The sequence below is a fragment of the Leuciscus leuciscus genome (assembly GCF_965113295.1).
Source record: "Leuciscus leuciscus genome assembly, chromosome: 16".
Classification (NCBI taxonomy): domain Eukaryota; kingdom Metazoa; phylum Chordata; class Actinopteri; order Cypriniformes; family Leuciscidae; genus Leuciscus; species Leuciscus leuciscus.
The window spans coordinates 20,062,949-20,080,459 of record NC_138740.1 but is presented as its reverse complement, the minus strand read 5'-3'; the positions used below and the strand labels follow the sequence as shown (position 1 = coordinate 20,080,459).

General features: G+C 38.4%; 1 protein-coding gene across 2 annotated transcripts in view; it reads right to left on the bottom strand.

Moving 5' to 3' along the window:
• The window catches only part of nrxn2a (neurexin 2a), a 390,641-nt gene that overhangs the window by 226,541 nt on the left and 146,589 nt on the right, over window positions 1–17,511 (bottom strand). For both annotated transcript variants that reach the window (XM_082141011.1, XM_082141009.1), the window contains 4 exons: window positions 14,394–14,695; window positions 10,506–10,550; window positions 7,305–7,466; window positions 1,404–1,830 (listed from right to left, as the gene is read on the bottom strand). In XM_082141011.1, the coding sequence (XP_081997137.1) occupies window positions 1,404–1,830; window positions 7,305–7,466; window positions 10,506–10,550; window positions 14,394–14,695 (936 nt within the window). The remainder of the gene's footprint in view (window positions 1–1,403; window positions 1,831–7,304; window positions 7,467–10,505; window positions 10,551–14,393; window positions 14,696–17,511) is intronic.

Below are 17,511 nucleotides of genomic sequence, written 5' to 3'. Positions count from 1 at the left end.
GTTTGGTTATGACGTGTGTTATGCGCCTGCTTAGCCGCATAGAACTTCCACTGTAAACACATGTATGATGCGAAAACAAAACCATCGAGCGAAATACCGGAGTGAACATGGCTGTGAACGACTTTTGCAGATTATGTGAAGTAAATCTACGCATCCACGGTACAATCAGCGTCTATACGTCACGGCTCTCAGCCCGCCCTCTGTTCGTTGATTGGCCGACTGTTTTCAGGCCGGAGGAAAACTGGGAGATAGGTCGCTATCTCAGACTGAGTACAGAAGCGAACTGAAATTGAGCGGAAGTACGAAGTCTGACGTAGTCAGGCTAGTAAGTGCAAATAAATTAACTGAAATTTAAAGACACATTTTAACTAGAAAAGCTAATTTTGTCAAGACAAACTTTGAATGTTGGCTTGATAAAGCCTTGTTTAAAAGTTCTGAAAAATGTTTGATTGTTTGGTGTTTGATTATTTTATGGACAGGGAGAACGATAAAACGATGAATAGAAGGAATGAACAATTGACAGAATGACTGACAGAAACGAAAAACTGAATGAACGGCATACAGAACGACAGACTGAACAATAGAGAGACAGAACAATAGATCGGACGACAGACAGAATAACATATACTGTAAATAGAACAACAGATATAACGACAAACAGAACAATAAATAGTTGGACCGATCAATAGAATGGCAGATAAAGTGACAGAGAAGGACAAACAGAAGGTGAAACAGAATAGACAGGATATATTAAACGGAACAATAAATGGATAGAACAACAAAAAGAATGATAGATAGATAGATAGAATTTGACTTGGATTATAAATCATTCAATTCATCTTCCTGTGGTGTTCAAATTTACACTCATGAACTGCATAACCCTGGTTACTTGTAGTAGCAGTTAATACACTGTTAAATTGACAACCCTAGTTAATAATTAACTAAAACTAATTTAATTAATGGCGCTACAACTGATCCCTGAAGACTTTCATTATGGTAACTCGTGAAATCAGTGTAGCTGCTGTACAATAGCTGCCACAAAAGTTTTCTTTTTTTCTTTCTTTTAAGTGAAGTTTCATTAATTTAGCATTAGCAATCCATGGTTATTCCTTTTTTTCCTGAGCTCAGCAAGTGGAAAGGTCTTCAACCTCTTCCCCCGGGATTTGCAAAATCCCATGCCGGCCCTGCTGCTTTAAAACTGTGAAGAGTTGAGCTCTTACAGTAATGAGATGTAATGAGAGGTGGAAGAAATGGAGTACAGTGATTTAGCAGTTTGTGAAGTATGCATATCAGATGGACCCTCGGCCGGCAGAATGAAAAAGTGCTTTAGTCAAAGGGAGCAGGTTAACAACACCGTTTTAAACAGGAGAATAATGTGTGTGCTGATCTTGCAGTATCCCAACCTTTCCTGCCCTCTCTCTGGAAATCCACGTGGCACCATTCCCCGTCATTGACCTTTTTGTTCCCCACTTTCATCTTGATGCTGCCGGAGCCCATGTCCATGAGCAGGTAGAGGAATCCGTCTAGCAGCTCCATGGCGAAGAAGTCCACCTTCGGCGCGCGATCTTTGGAACCTTGTGGCTGCCCGTGGCTGAACAGCAAGAGGCCGTTGGGCTCGGTGCTTCGGAAGTCAAAGGACACGGAGCCGGTTTTCTTGGTGTTCCAGCGTGGGAGGGTTACGTAAGCGGTCGGCACGTCGAAACTGACAGGGTCTAATGCGGCGACATCCTCGCAGCGGAAGGTCAGGTCGCCATGGAGGTTGACCTTGGGGTCACGCAATTCAGCCAGGCGGGAGAGCTCCAGTCTGAACTCATTATTGGTGTAGACCACCTGGGATGGAGGGAGAGAGAGGGAGAAAAAAAAAAAAGTACTTGAATGCTAACAGGGTGGAATGGAGTAGCACGCTGCCCACTGGTACAAACAAACTGCAGCTGATGCGTGTACCTCTGGGGCACGGTTTTCAAGTCAGTAAACACAGCAGTCTCTTTAAATACTCAAAGCATGAGTGGATCACATAAACCTAGCGACCCCCATCCAGAGCGCTGCAGACAAACCTTGGCTAATCGATATTCTTTTTCATTAATATGATGAATCATCCTACGCTAACATTAGCTCTGCGATGCAAAAGTTAAGTGTTTTTCTGAATCGCACGCGTAAACAGTGCATATATTAAGTGATGATCGAGGATATGATGTCTAGCCCACACGTGCCACGGTACAACACAAAGCAAAACCGCTCCGAAAAAACCATTCCTACAAACACATGCATTGTGAATGTGTCCCCAGGGGTGGATTTTCGTTTTTTTTTTTTTTTATCTCCGTCACATGTGCTGTCTCTACAGCCAGATGGGCGAATCAGCCCAGCACAGCAAACATGCTTTTCTTTTTTACACCAGCCTCTCTCTCTGTCCGAAGATGATGACTGATGCTTTGTTGCTGGGTGTGAACTTGAGTGTCTCTGAAAATAACACAAGACGGCCATATTTCTCGTCAACCCCCATGACAGAAAAATAAAAGGAGAGGTAGGAGCAAAACAAGAGGTGCCAACTGAGCGAGGGAACATGAAAAATGCAATTATTGGCAGAGACCAGAGACAAAAAAAAATAAAAAATAAAAAATATCTGAGGGATCTATTAATGAGAACGTTTCAAACCATATTCGACTGCACAGCCTAACCGTCTGAATCTTCCTGCTTCACTATTACGTCTTAATCTTCCTGCTTCACTATTAGATTAAGATACAGGTCTTTAAGCATTCGCTTCGGTCACACTTTAGTTTGGGGAACACATTCACTAGTATTAACTATGACTTTTGACTCAAAAAACTATTATTAGTTAGTAAGGTAGTTGTTGTAGTGGTTATATTTAGGATTAAGAGATGTAGAATATGGTCATGCAGAATAAGGCATTCATATGTGCTTTATAAGCAGAGCCGTCCTTAGGGCGGTGCAGCAGGTGCAACCGCACCGGGCCCCACATTTGAGAGTTTATCAAGAGAGTCTATTATCAGCTTGCGGTAATAATAGACAGCTTAATATTCACAATATTATTCATCTGACTGCATTGACACCATTGTATGAGAACTGAACTGAGCTGGATGATGACATCACTGTTTTCTCCAAAACTGCTGTATAGAAAAAAATTACTTAATTAATAAATAATGATTTTTACAACCAAAATGAATCAACACTGAACTTACTTTAGCTGGACAAAGACAATTTTCTTCTAGAGCTGCTGTACAGCTGAAAAAAAAAAAACAGCTGTACAGCTGTTTTCACTGTAAAGCTGCTTTGAAACAATCTGTATTGTAAAAAGTGTTATATAAATAAAGGTGACTTGACAGCAGCGCAAGCTCAGAAGTGGTTTACTCTCGATGACACCATTACTACACAGCGCTGGGAGATCCAGTGAGAAAGCATTTGAATTTGCCGCAGTATTAATAACATCGCTGCAAGATATAGTGAGAAGCATTCAAATTCTCTGTTATAAACCATATCAGATCAAACAGCGCTGATGTAGGAACCAGGAGAAATATTGTGCCATGAACAAATAACTTATAGAAGTCTTTAACCCCTTCCTCATCACCCCCAATTTTGGCAAGTGCTGCATACATGACATACCCAAAATAAAGAGGTTACTGCTCATAAGTAATTCTGAATAGAAACATAACACACATACATTTAGAAAGCCAACCCTTGAGAGTTTATAGTTCAAGACTCAAAATTAACCAGACTGTTATTAATATTGAGATATATAAGCTCAAACATATTTTGAACTACAATAATCCGGGATCACCAGTGATCCCTGACTGGTAAGGGGTTTTAATTTAATGAAGCAACGCTAAAGGCCTATTTATACTTCTGCGTCGAGCTGCCGCCGTAGCTACGTCGTAGGCTGTGTGTAGCGCGCGTACCCTTCGGTGTACCCTGACGTGCACCTCTCCAAAAATGTAACAACGCGTCAATTCTACGCGGACTCAAGCGCTGTGATTGGTCTGCCAGAACCCCTCCCTCAGGGTTTCACATCCCAAGGTGCGCGTCAACGACGCAGAAGTATAAATTAAAACCAACACGTTGCCTACGGCGTATAGGTTCCGGCGTAGGTCCGACACAGAAGTATAATGAGGCCTTAACTGTAACCATGGTATTGTGGCAGAAATAGTTGAAGGATTTTTTTATACATTATTCATCTCAGGGTTCGTACAACCTTTTGAGAGTGAAATTCAAGCACTTTTCAAGGGCTTTCAAGAGCTTCACACATTTTCCAGCACTTCAAAGCTATAAATATTATCCAATTTCAATCTTAGGTTACACTTTATTTTAAGGTGTCATTGTTACAGTGTAATTATATATTTAAGTACTGAGTATTAAGCAACTACATATACTTACTATAGGGTTAGGGTAGGATTAGGATTTGGTTGAGGGTTAGTTGCATCATGTAATAATGCATAATTTACTGTCTTTACTATGGTAAGTACATGTAACATATATAACAAGGACACTGTAAAATAAAGAGTTATCTAATCTTATTTCAAATGTGATGATTTGTAAACCTAAAAGTTTAAAGATGTAGGAACATAAAAAATTAAATAAAAACATGAAATTACCATTATAACCAGTAGAAGGCAGCAGAGGAGCACTTATTGACTTAGGTAAGTAGGAAGTCACAGTAATTTTATAATTAAATAAAATGTATGATTAAAAATCCCCCCAGTGCTACAAAATCAGGTGCTGATGCCACCATTTGTAAAACTGAGGTCCAAATCCGATTATTTGTGTATCCGATTGGAATCTGATATAAAATGAATGGCGTCCACATTGTGTATCGCAATTGTTCAGATTCGATTTGTGTGTCCATGCCGCTCTTTTGTTTTACGGAATATCTGCATTGGTTTCTATGGTAATAACGTGGCGTTGGCAAAAACAACAACAGCAACATGAAGGGGTATGCAAAACACATGTTTTCTTATTATTTACCATGACAACGTGTAGCCGGCGCGCTGGACTACTGCGTCTTTTGAGGCAGCAGCAGAAACATACGAGGCTGGTATGCTTGGCTTTATTCTGTGCTGTCATCTCCACCAGTTTCAAAACATGTATCTCTTATACTGTCATTTTCTGCTTGTCCAGCACCTTTGCAACAACACAACCTTATTTCTGCAGCGACTTTCAGCATGTTTCCTATGACAACGTCTAACGTTTACGTTTTACGTGGCGAGAGAGTCACATAAACCATGCGAAATCCAATCAGAGCAGTCAAACTGAAACGGATTTCCAGAAATGCAATTTGAATAGGATTTCCACCACATATGGTTTTCGCATTTCATGTGATTTTTTGTTGTTGTTGCAGTTCACACTTGCTAATTCTGATTGGATTTCAATCGGATATGCACAAAAATCGGATTTGGACTGACAGTCTGAAGGTAGGCTATAGTGGCACCAGTGCTACTGTTCTCAAAAGTTAGTCTGGAGGCCATTTTAAATCTCCTTTTTTTTTTTTTTTTTTTATAAACATTCAATAAACAAAAACTGCAAAGAAAACATGTAGAAAATTCAAACAAATTAAGAAAATTGATTTGTCTTTCCACCATGCTGTAGCAAAGGTCCAACTTCTCATCCAAAATGGATTATCCAGTAAGTTATCCCTGAAGCTCAAACAGTAGTGCATAGTGCTAGCAGCTCCAATGTCAAAGGTTCACTTGCCAGGGAATGCATGAACTGCAGAAACATATACCTTGAATTCAATGGATGTCAATTTGGTTTAAAAAAAAAATAATCTTGTGTGTCAATTTTTAAGGGGCGTTACATTTTTCAAAATGAGGGACAGCTAAATGTAGTTTTACTGCAATGAACTGAAAATGTATGCTATATATGTCAGATTACTCTCACTTCTGTCTAGTTTATATCTTGGTTTGGTGACAGAGCTCTGACACTCCCGGTTTGTCATGTGCTTGTGTTATAGTCCTGTTTGTTGTGAGCACATGGTCTGTCAGGTGTTTCCTTGTTTCATGTGCTCTCCTGTCGATTGTCTAGCCCCTCCCATCTTCCTACCTGATTGATTAATTTGCCCCACCTGCCTTCCCTCGTTACCCTCTTTTGTTTGCTTCCCTATTTAGTCTCCTTGTGTTTGCAGTCCTTTGCTGGTTCGTTGTCTATGTTCCCTTGTGTTTCTTGTTCCTGCAACAGTCCAGTTGGAATTCCCTGATGCCCGTCTTATTTTCCCCCAGGGGGTAGATTTCGTTTGTATTTAGTTTTTTTTTATTACTTAATAAATACCCATTGTTCGTGCACTTGAGTCCAGTCCTCGCTCCTTTCCTCCAATCCAGACTGTGACAATATATTGACAAACTGATAAAAGACACTGTTAAAAAGTTTTAATTGTTGGATACAGTTGAGAAGGTCAAGACCTCAAAGATATTTGATTGTTAAAAACTAGCTGATTTTCATATTAGGTTGATTTCTGTAAATATTTTACCAAATATATAGAATAGTTCTCAACAAAAAGCATGGGATTTGTACCCCATTATGAAGTCGCAGGATACCAAAGTGTACCTTATTTGTGTAAAGTGCCACCAGTGATTTCAATGGAAGATCAAAATATATATTTATTTTCAAAGGCAAAAAAACACAAAAAAACCAAGGCTCACCAAACATTACAGCCTAACAAGGACTTGACAAATGACTTGAGAGGGTATATATATACCCTGACAAACTAGCCTAATTAAATGCTACACAGGTAGACGCAGTCAACATGGGGGAAAACATGGACACAAAGTACCTGCACAACAAAAGAGCAAATGAAAACGAAAGAGCGATGAGACAAAATCAAGACAAAACAGACTCCCAAAATCGTAACAACGTTGTAGATGTTTAAGTGTTTCTATCAGAGGCACGATAAGGGAGTGAAGAAGTTGCTGCTGAAGAGGGACTGATACTGACTGTACGGTTGAGCAGGTAGAGAGTGGTGATTAATAGAGTCCGGGGTCAACGAGACAGAGATGGAGAGTCTGGGACAGTCGAAAGGGGATCCATAGAGGAAATCAATTTTTAATTTGGCTGTCAGGATAGTAAAGCTGGAACTTCAACGGTATAGACATGACATAAATTATGGGACATGCTCAGAGGGGTGCGAATGGACACGAAAGAGAGAGGAGAAAGGAAAAGGACAGATAAGGAAGAGATAAAAGAGGACAGAACGCTCGCCAAACAAAGAGAACATTAATGGATCCCGAGAAACCAGGTCTTCTTTGAGGTGGTCTCGACCCAAATTCAATGTAAAGAACAAAATGTTTCAGAAGTGTACTTACATCTTTAAGGCAGCCCATGAAGTTATTGCTCACGGGAGAACCGGGAAGATCCGCGGTGTTTGGACTGCCGCCCACGTAGAAGAAATCATCTGAACCCAGCATGGTGTAGTCCTCCTGGGTGTAGCCAGTGGTTGTCAGCAGCCCGTCCACCGATATCGTCACCTGTTTGCATAAAAGCCACGGAAGGATAGAAAAGAGAGGGGAAAGAAACGAGAGAGGGAACGTGGGAAATCTTTTGATTAAGAAACACCCGCAAACCTTGTTGGCCTCAACAAGTACCTCTACTAAAAAACTGGTCTGTTTCACGTGGGGGTTCCTCTGGTTCTCTATGCATACGTTTGCAAAGGGGGCAACCCATTTTTATGTCTGCTATTGCTGCTTTCTGACAGAGAATGCTGTCATGTGTGCTGGACTGTGCACTAGTCAGTGTTGGAGAGGAGAGACAGGAAGGGAAGGTGTATGGCGTTAGGAACTAAGAGGAATCACTATATGTTGAGTGGATTAGCAAGTGATGTTAAGGGTGACTGTGCAGATTAGTATAAAAGGGGGGGATTCAGACACAAAAATGGTTGTTAGTATAACAGAGGTTGCATTTATTCATGTTTGTGGTCAGTTCTGATCAACTTCTAGATTAACTGCACACATTTTGTAAGAGATGTATTGAAAAGAAATACTCTGAAGGTGTTTGGGTAGCGATAGCTTTAAGATTGTTAATACACAAGCCATGCATGATGGTTAAGACGTCTTAGGCTACAATTTCAGGACTTAATATGGTTAGACTAAAGAGTCATTTATGATTTCTCTAGAGCAGAATTATATTTATAACATTTGTAAATGTTAATACTAAAGTGTGGAAACACTGGCAGACATCCAAAACAGGTGGTTTTCTTACAGTATTAATAAATGCTCAGGGTTGAGGCGTTTCCATGCCGACAGAGAGAGAGGATTCAGATTTCATCTCTAATGTCGTCAAAGATTCTGTGAACATTATTATTACTGTGGACAAGTAGGCAAAGCTGGAAAGAATGCAGCTTGTTTGATGGAAATTGTAGATGGTTTGCATTGTCCTGAAATTGAAACCTAGTATTTTGTCTAAAAAAAAAAAAGAGCAGAGAAAGCTAAACATGGAGGGGAAAACAAAGCCCCACCAAATAATAATGATAAAATAAATCAATGTACAGCACCACACAACAACAACAACAACAACAGAAAATAGTTACCCACACATGCAGTAGAAGCAAATTATGCAGGTGCATAATGGCATATAAGCTGCGTATTATATATTTTTTAAAACGGTATCCGAAGCACAAGTCCAGTAATATGCAAACATGTCGCACATGCTGTATAAAAAGTGCCACGTCATCGGCTACTTAAAGAACTCAATGACAAAAATCTCGACAACAAAGATGTACTCTTTTTCCACAGGAAGAGAAGGGTAAGGGGAGGTCAGTCTTTTCTCTGATCTCTAGACAGAGGGTTAATAACAGCTGTATGGCAGCCGCAATCATTTTTATCCACTTCTGTCATTTTCCACTTTCAATTCATATAAACAGTGAGTGTTTGTGCATAAGCAGAACACCTCCATTTGTCTGCCCAAGGTCATGCTTTTTAGATTAAGTGTGAGGCAGCTGGAAATTAGAAAGGACTGTCAATGGCATGTTACATTCTAGCATTGACACAATGTGAACATCTAAACAAATTTGATTTGCAAAATAAAACTGCATAGAATCTTGTCTCACAAAGTAATTTATCTCACTCAACATCTCTGTAATGTCTATTTTTCAACAGTCAGATCATATTTAATATTTATTAAGTTTAGTAAATATTTGAAATGAAATGGACTCTTCCATTTCCTTAAGATAATATATAGAATATGTATTTACTTGCAAACAAATACGGAAGATTATTCACATCACCATTCATACTTATAAATAATAACTTTACATTATTCAGTACTTCAGTTAAAAGCAGTACTCAAAAGAATGATACATATACAAACCATTTTTAGTCAAGTGTAAAGCCACTGAAAAACAGTGGATATGTGCGATTGAATACGTTGAATTCTATTAATTGGAGTCAAGACATTGCTTGGTAACCAAAACCAAAACTAAATAGCTCCCATTATAATCAACAAATCTTCATACTGGAATCGTCTGTCAGCAGCAAAGTTTGAAGAGTAGACTATAATCGTCATCTTTTTTAATTTATTTTTTATATTGAATAGGGGAAATACAGTATTATGTTATTAAATGTATAAAATAATAGACATTAGTCATACCACCTAGCACTAATGATCTTTACCATTTTAATGCTATATAAAATATATCTAAGTAAATGCTCAGTAGTTGCATCTACAGTTCAAATAAAAGCCTTCATTGCCCTTCTCTCCTGTTATTCTTGATTAACTTGAGAGCACTGCATTTTAAGAGACGTTTCTACGCAAAAACACACTTATTAAATGCTACATCATACAGTGCACCGTAATCTCTGTATGAAATGCTGCAACATTTAATAAAAGCAAACATCAAAGGGGGAGAATGAGGGAAAATGGAGCAGGTGGACAGAAACGCTGCACAAGAGCTGCAGTCAAAGGTTTGTTTTTGATTGTAGTTTTTTTGTTTGTTTTTTATATGAGAAATTATGAAATGCTTTGAAAGAGCACCCACTGCCCTTTTACTTTGACTGACACTGGGCAGTTTGTATTTTATATTGACATATCATTTTATGTAACTGCTAAGTTTGTCTGTTCATTACCTAAAATACCTGACCTGCAAAGTGTTATTCCAAGGAGATGGTTTTTGGAGCAATATTTTAGCATTTACATTTAGCATAAAAATATGTTTTTGTCAGTAAATATTCTGTCTGAGAAAACAAACCCAGTGGCTCAGACTTAAGTCTTGCGCCTGCAGCAGCTTACAGCATCGTTTATGCCCACCGTAGAGAGCCAAATAGGATGCGTTATTAATGGTAGAACTCATACAACAAAAAGCATTTTAATAAGAATATGGGTGAGGAGGATTATGAGTGGTATATAAAAAAAACAATGTACATAAATTGCAAAAAAATGAACTTTTGCATGGCACCTGGGGATTGATACCATTTTTAAACTTTTCTTTAGTCGTTTCTGCACAGTAAAAGCAAAAAGAGATAAAAAAAAGAAAGGGCCAAACCAAACTAGACAAATTAGAATGTGATATCTACCATATAATGCAGTTTGTTTACCGTAGGGAGTCCAACCCCTGCGCGCTTCAAAAAAAGAAAAAAACAAGGGAGGGAGAGTAAAATTACATAACATAAACTCCACAGAAGCTTTAAAACGATTGAAAAAATTATTTACTAGCAATTTTAAAGCAAGTTTAACCATACCACAAAATGACACTAATTTCTCCGCCCTCCATTAGAATATATCTTCCCAGGAAGAATGAGAAAAAAAAAAAATCTGTTAAAATCTGTTATTATAGATCCAATTTCTTTGGACACTGTCAACGGCAAACAGATGGCTCACATTCCATGGAGGTTTTCATGTTAGTATTTGAAGGGGTAAAGGCAGAAGATAAACAATGACAAATCCACTTAGAGGCTTCAGTGTTAGTAAAAAAGAGAAAGATCAACTAATCTGTCAAACAAGATGGTTTAGGGAGGGTTTTGAAGGAGGGATCTTGCAGAGGCAGCAGCGTTAGAGTAAAGAATGACAGCAGCAGTAGCGACTCACTCATTATTTAAGGTAAATGAATGACAAAACAAAAATGTCAACACCCGTTATGCGCTCGTTTATGCCTGCTCGGTACTTCAATAATTTGTCGTGGCAGAGCAAAAATACAGCTCATTTGTTAACAGATGCAAGGTGCACCCTCGGCTCTGTAAGCAACACTTGAGCTAAAGGTTACGGCAGTCAAATGGAGAAATAATCAGCAGCGGCGGCAAAAGCGAGTAGGCACAGTGTGTGTCTATACAATGCGCACTATCATATAATCATATTTCAGCAATAAAGGATTGAAAACAATCAGGATAATGACACTGAAAAAAAAACCAGCCTCGGCTATGAACGCTGCCTTTAAGGCTGTGGTAGAGGGACCCCTTTACTCGTAGGTTAAATGATTAATAGTAAACATTCCCACTTCTCCACAAGATGGAAAGCTTGCTGAATGAAAAGAGATTATTTTTTTTTTTTTTGCTGGCGTAATTGGAGCATATTCACCATCATGGATTTAAATCACAGGCAAAACAGAGCGGTGCAGTCTGGACTTGAATGGAGTCTAATCAAAACACTCCTCTTCAACAGGGACTCGCACATACACACATCCGTAGTTAGTAACAACTGGAAGGTAATTATCACCACCGTCTATGTCTGGAAGAGCATGTGGCTTTATGGTACTTCAATCCTGCAGTGAAGATGATTCCTTGAAGCCCTCCAAGTGTCCGACAAAAGAAATATTTTGCACTCAAATCACTGAAATGAACTAATTTCGGTGCTTATGAATGTAAAACATACATCCATTTTACAATAAGGGTTACATATTAGCTTAGTTAAATCTCTGACGGCTATCAATGTAAGGTGGACTAGCTCCAAAACAACTGCCTGGTCCACTGAAGCACCCGTGAGACTATCCGATTCCAATTAAATCAGGGCTTTGTGCAGTTCGTCTCAGGGTAAATTCCATTCAAAAGTGAGCATTCATTTGCACTTGGAGTGAGTACTCTGACGGGTGTAGGGCAAAACTCTTACGTGTGCCCATTTGGGACAACCCACACAAAGTCAAATGTCACTTTGACTTTATTTTGAGTCTGAATGTTATCTGGATAATGGCAAAAATCTGCTTGGGAAACTTAACCTGTTTAGACTGTGGTAGAGAAAAAAAAGACACAAACACAATGAAGCTGTAAAAGAGTGAGTAAATGAGTTTTTCTCTTGTGACATTTAAATGTCCCTGAATTCCTAGGTAGTCCCATTTAGTCACTTGCTAGCTTTCCCAAGACCTGTAAAAGCTTTAAAAACATAATAAGTGGGGTATTACTGATGTATTTTATGAGTAAAATGTGAAAACACATTTTGAGTACATGCAAAAATAACACTGACTTTGGACTATGGACCCGGAAGTGCAAAAATGCTAACTAGTTCCCTGGTTTTAGGATTAGTGCAGCACACTATTGTCTCTTCTTTTGGCATTTGGTGAAAACAAATGAGCAATATTATAAACATTTCTAAATATATAGGGGACATATTACATTTAAGCAACAGACTTAAAGTGCCCCTATTATGGTTTTTATTATTCCCTGTCATGCAGTGTGTAATATAGCTGTTTGTGAATGTAAACGTTCTGCAATGTTGTAAAGTCGAAAGTGCACGATAAATAAAGTTATTGTCTCCAAAAAGAAAGAGTAGACTCTGAACCGCCTCAATGAGTCATCTGTAATTTGAATCCCACTGTGTTACGGTTCTGCGTCACTAGATAAGACATTTGCATTATGCCCGCCTATATTGAACAACTTGTCCCCTCCTCGTCATTTTACTGACGACTACTTCTCAAATCTCGGAGTTCAATGTGGGATTCGTAAAAGCTTACTCTTGAAAGATGGGTCAGTAACCGGTTTATTTGGAGCAGCTTGCTCCTCAGAATCACAACCTGCAAGTATGATTAAATAATGATGTATATATTTTCTACCGGGTGTTCAAAATACGTAATTTGGGGTTTTATATTGTGTAGGTCTCCGGCTAAACGGATAACTCAAGTTATTACTGTCTTACTGAAATACTTCTGCTAAGCAGCTGTGGGCCAATATTACCTAAAACTGTGTCTATTAATGCAGATTGTCTGTCGTTCTTACTAATTTGAGTAAAGATAAAGGATGGAGCAAGATTTGTTTAGCAAAATGTAATGTTATTGTCATTCACGTTAGTGGTCGGCTAACGTACGCGCTGTTATGATACAGTTCCCGCATGTGCACCGTAATAAATTAGAAATAAACACATCGGTTTATTGATGGACATACACTTGTTAATGCTGATGGTGAGGAATTACAGCTGCAACATCTCATAATGTACATGAAACTGAGTAGCGTATCACTGAAAAACGTCCTGCTCGAGTCGTCCTTGCGATGGAGGTTCAGGTTCAATAACTAGTTCTTCCAATGTTTCATCATCGGACTTGCGCTTGGATTGATATAGTAAAATCAACGTCATTGTTACTGTCTTTACAGTGTGTACAATCACTGAGGAAGCCTCCGGAAAGAGCTGAAGTTCAGTTATGGTAATAGGCATTTAGCTGTAGCCGCACTGTATGCAGTAGACCAATCACAACAGACTGGGCCGTCTGGCCAATCAGAGCAGAGCAGGCTCACGGAAATGAGGGATTTAGAGAGACTGATTCATCCGATGAGTCGTTTGAGAATCATTGAAAAATGTGGTGATGTGTAATGTATATTACGAGAAAATGAAGGTGTGTTTTTTTTACCTTTGATGCATGTAAACCTGCTGTAGAAGACCTCCAAAACAAAATTAGGAACCTTTAAAATAGCATTATAGGGGCCCTTTAATAAAAAAAAATTACTTCCATGAAGTTCCCTTAGCTAACGACCTTTCCTAAAAGAATTTGGTTGCTCACTTTTGTTTGGAACGACCCACAACTAGTGCAAAGACCTCCCACAGTGCGCAAAAATGCAGTCTGGAATTCACCTTTTATAACAAACAATACACTCTTGTGGTCTTGGTATGACAGTATTTGAGGCTAAAATCATAAGGAACAGCAGTTATTTCAGAAAAAGCACATTTTATAACTGTTTAGATTGACTTTAGATTTTTCACACTAACACACAAAATGATCTGATGGATATCACTGAAATAGCTGTCCTGAAAATCACATTTGCCTTATTGAACATCAAAAAAAAGAAAATCTGCTTGTGACCTCCATGTGTTGACTCTTATTATTATAGCTAGCGGAAATCGCTAAAAACGGTTTTAAAGACTTAATATTGCATTTGTACATCTACTCTACACAATAACACAAGTTAACTAAATAACGATTAGCAAAAATATCGGTAAGATCAAATGAAGCACCCAGCGGAGCCACGATGCGCAAAGGTGAACGTTACCTGACGCAGGTTGCGGGACACACGGACAGCATGCCAGGCATTGTCGTTGAACTTGCCGTCGGACGGCTCCACCAGAGCCTCGAAGGCGCCGGAGCCCAGGTTGATGACCAGGCACACAGCACCGCTTTTCAGAGACAGGTTGACGTAGTCGGCGGACTTTCCGGTGTGGAGGAGGAGGCCATTCCGCTGCAGTGTTCGGAAGGACAGGGTGATTTCATCGGTGCTGCTCTGGATGGGCTTTTGGGACAGGTCGTAGCTGAAGAACTCATTACCCTTGAATGTGGCCACTGACTCCACTTGGCCTTGTTGAAGGGAGATAGAAAAAGGCAAGGGAAGGTCATTAGAGCTGGGATGGATGTGGACAAAGGGTATGAGAAATGATTCCTCTTTACATTCTCTGTGTTTTATAGACTCTCAAAAACCCAACCAAACATTTGTGGATGAACAAGTGGAAACAAATAATTAATGAAATGGCAATGAAAGTAAAACACTCATAGCATGTTTTACAACACAGAAAGGTTCAGGCAGGACTTGAGCCTGATGTGATTTTTACTAATGAGAGGATTAAGGCTACTGGCTCAAATGAAGCATAAACGAACCAGAAATTAACAGTACAAGACAGCTGCAAGCATGAATCATTGTACATCCCTGTGACACGAGAAAATCTCACTGGATTAGAGCGAATGCTTCCTTATTCGTGCTTCACGTAGACGTGTACCACAGAGGTGAGTGATGTCACACATGTAAATCAGCGTAATCTCCCCGAACGCCGTTCGCATCAGCTAATCGTGAAGGTCATTTATACATGTAAAGCTTTCCGTCCTGAAATTAAACTGCGAGAGCGCAATTAACGAGCTGAAAACGGGCTGTCAGGAATAATCTGAAATAAAACACAGCCGCACTTTTGAAAAAAGGTTTGATTTGCAAACGCCACTGTGAGATGTGAAAGATTTGATGAACGAGGTAGAGTTTCAAAATACAGTCATTAAGAAAATAGGCGACTGAGGAGGAAGCTTGTCAAAATATCTCATCCTCCTTATTTTAGATTATTAAAAACCAGCACACTCACAGACAGCCTGTTAGTTTTTTACTCTTTTTTTTTCTTTTTCTGGCCTTATGTGCAGCCTATACCCCCTGTTAATCTAGTGGGATGTGCAATGCTACATATTTTCAAACTCAAATAGTTGGTGGACTTCCTTGCTTAAGGTAAGGAGAAGCCATTAGCCTAGTTTTGGGTTAACCTGACAAGTTGGGTTAATTGGACAAGTTTAAGGCAGAGTGTTTACATAAGACTTGTTCAAAACAGCTAGACTGAGCGCAGTGGAAAATACAGAAATCTCCAGCAGTGTTAATAACATCAATGTAGGGCTGGGCGATAAAACGATAACGATAATTATCGCGATATAATTTTTCTCGATAAAACAATATCAAGAGTTCGATAAATGTTCGATAACATTTATGCGCCAAAAGCGGAACGAAACTCATTTGAACCGCGCGGCACACGGACCATTTATCCGCTCGGCTCAAAGTCCAAACGGCAGCGCGTTTACTCTGATCGGTCTCGGTCACGAGATCCAGTGATATAAACCAGTTTAAAGGCAGATGAAACAGTGCTGACAAACAGGAGCAACACTGTGCGCAACGATACAGTCAGAAGGCTTTTCCGTCTACAAATTCCCATCATTTACCATGGATTTACTGTAACATTAGCCTAGTAATATTAACTGCACCATGAAATGTGGGATATGCATATTGAATTGTGTTATATTATTAATGTAGACAATGTATTAAAGGACTAATGGAATTTAATTACAGTATTTAATAATGTTTTTAGGCTACTGTTTTTCATACAAATACCATAGAAACCATAAAGTTACATTTTGCAATGATAGTGAGGTGCTTTAGGCTATGCATGGTTTTATCTGTGCTTATCATGATCTAAATGCATGATACTGGATAACCAATGGTTAATTTTAATAAATCTCGAACAGTCAGAATATTACATTTTACCAAATCAAAATTACACATGCAGAAACTAAGAAATACATTTTTCTATTAAGATACTTATTTTGTTAAGGAAAAATGACAAATGTTTGAATGTTCTACCTCAGATGTGTGAAATGTTCACCTGTTTGGCAAGTGTTTCTCATGATATGTTCTGACAAGGGTAGTTTAAAACCACAATTAACGCACTGGTTTCTACAACTTTCACTTTGGAGCAAAAATCTGCCTTTAAACTTGAAAGAAATAAAGATTTTACATTTATTGTGATAATTATCGATATCGACTGATATAAAAAAAATATATTGTGATAATTTTTTTGGCCGTATCGCCCAGCCCTACATCAATGAAATCCCAGTTAAATCATGGTGATAATTAAACAATTTAAGTAAAAAAAAAAAAAAAAAATTGTTTTTAATATTCCAGTCATGGACTGATCCACTTGAGCTAAAGCTAAACAGTGAATTAACATCAGCAAAGCGCTTTCATAACAGGTTCATTTACTCACCCAAACATCTCATACACTGTATGATGATTATTGATTAGATAAATACACAACATACACTTTCTTCAAAAGTTAGTGGTCAATAAGAGTTTTTTTATGTTTTTGAAAGAAGCTCACCGAGGCTGCATTCATATGATCAAAAACACAGTAAAAATAGTAATATTGTGAAACATTATGAAAAGTTTTCTATTTTAATATATATATAAAAAAAAAAGTATTCCTGTAATAGTAAAGCTGAATTTTAAGCATTATTACTCCAGTCTTCAGTGTCACATGATCCTTCAGAAATCATTCTAATATGCTGATTTGCTGCTCAAGAAAAAAATTCTTCTTATGTCAAAGTTGAAACATCTGCTGCTTAATACTTTAAAAAAAAACTTTTTTCAGGATTCTTGGATTAATAAAAAGTTCAAAAGAACAGTATTTATTTGAAAGAAATTAATATATCATTTTAACATTTTATGTCTTTACTGTCACTTTAGATCAATTGAATGCATCCTAGCTGAATAATATTACTAACTTAAAATGAACTAAGTTACGTGCTAGGGACAATGTGAGTCACATTGTGAATATTAATATAACTATTAATACATAAATGTTTGAATATTTGGA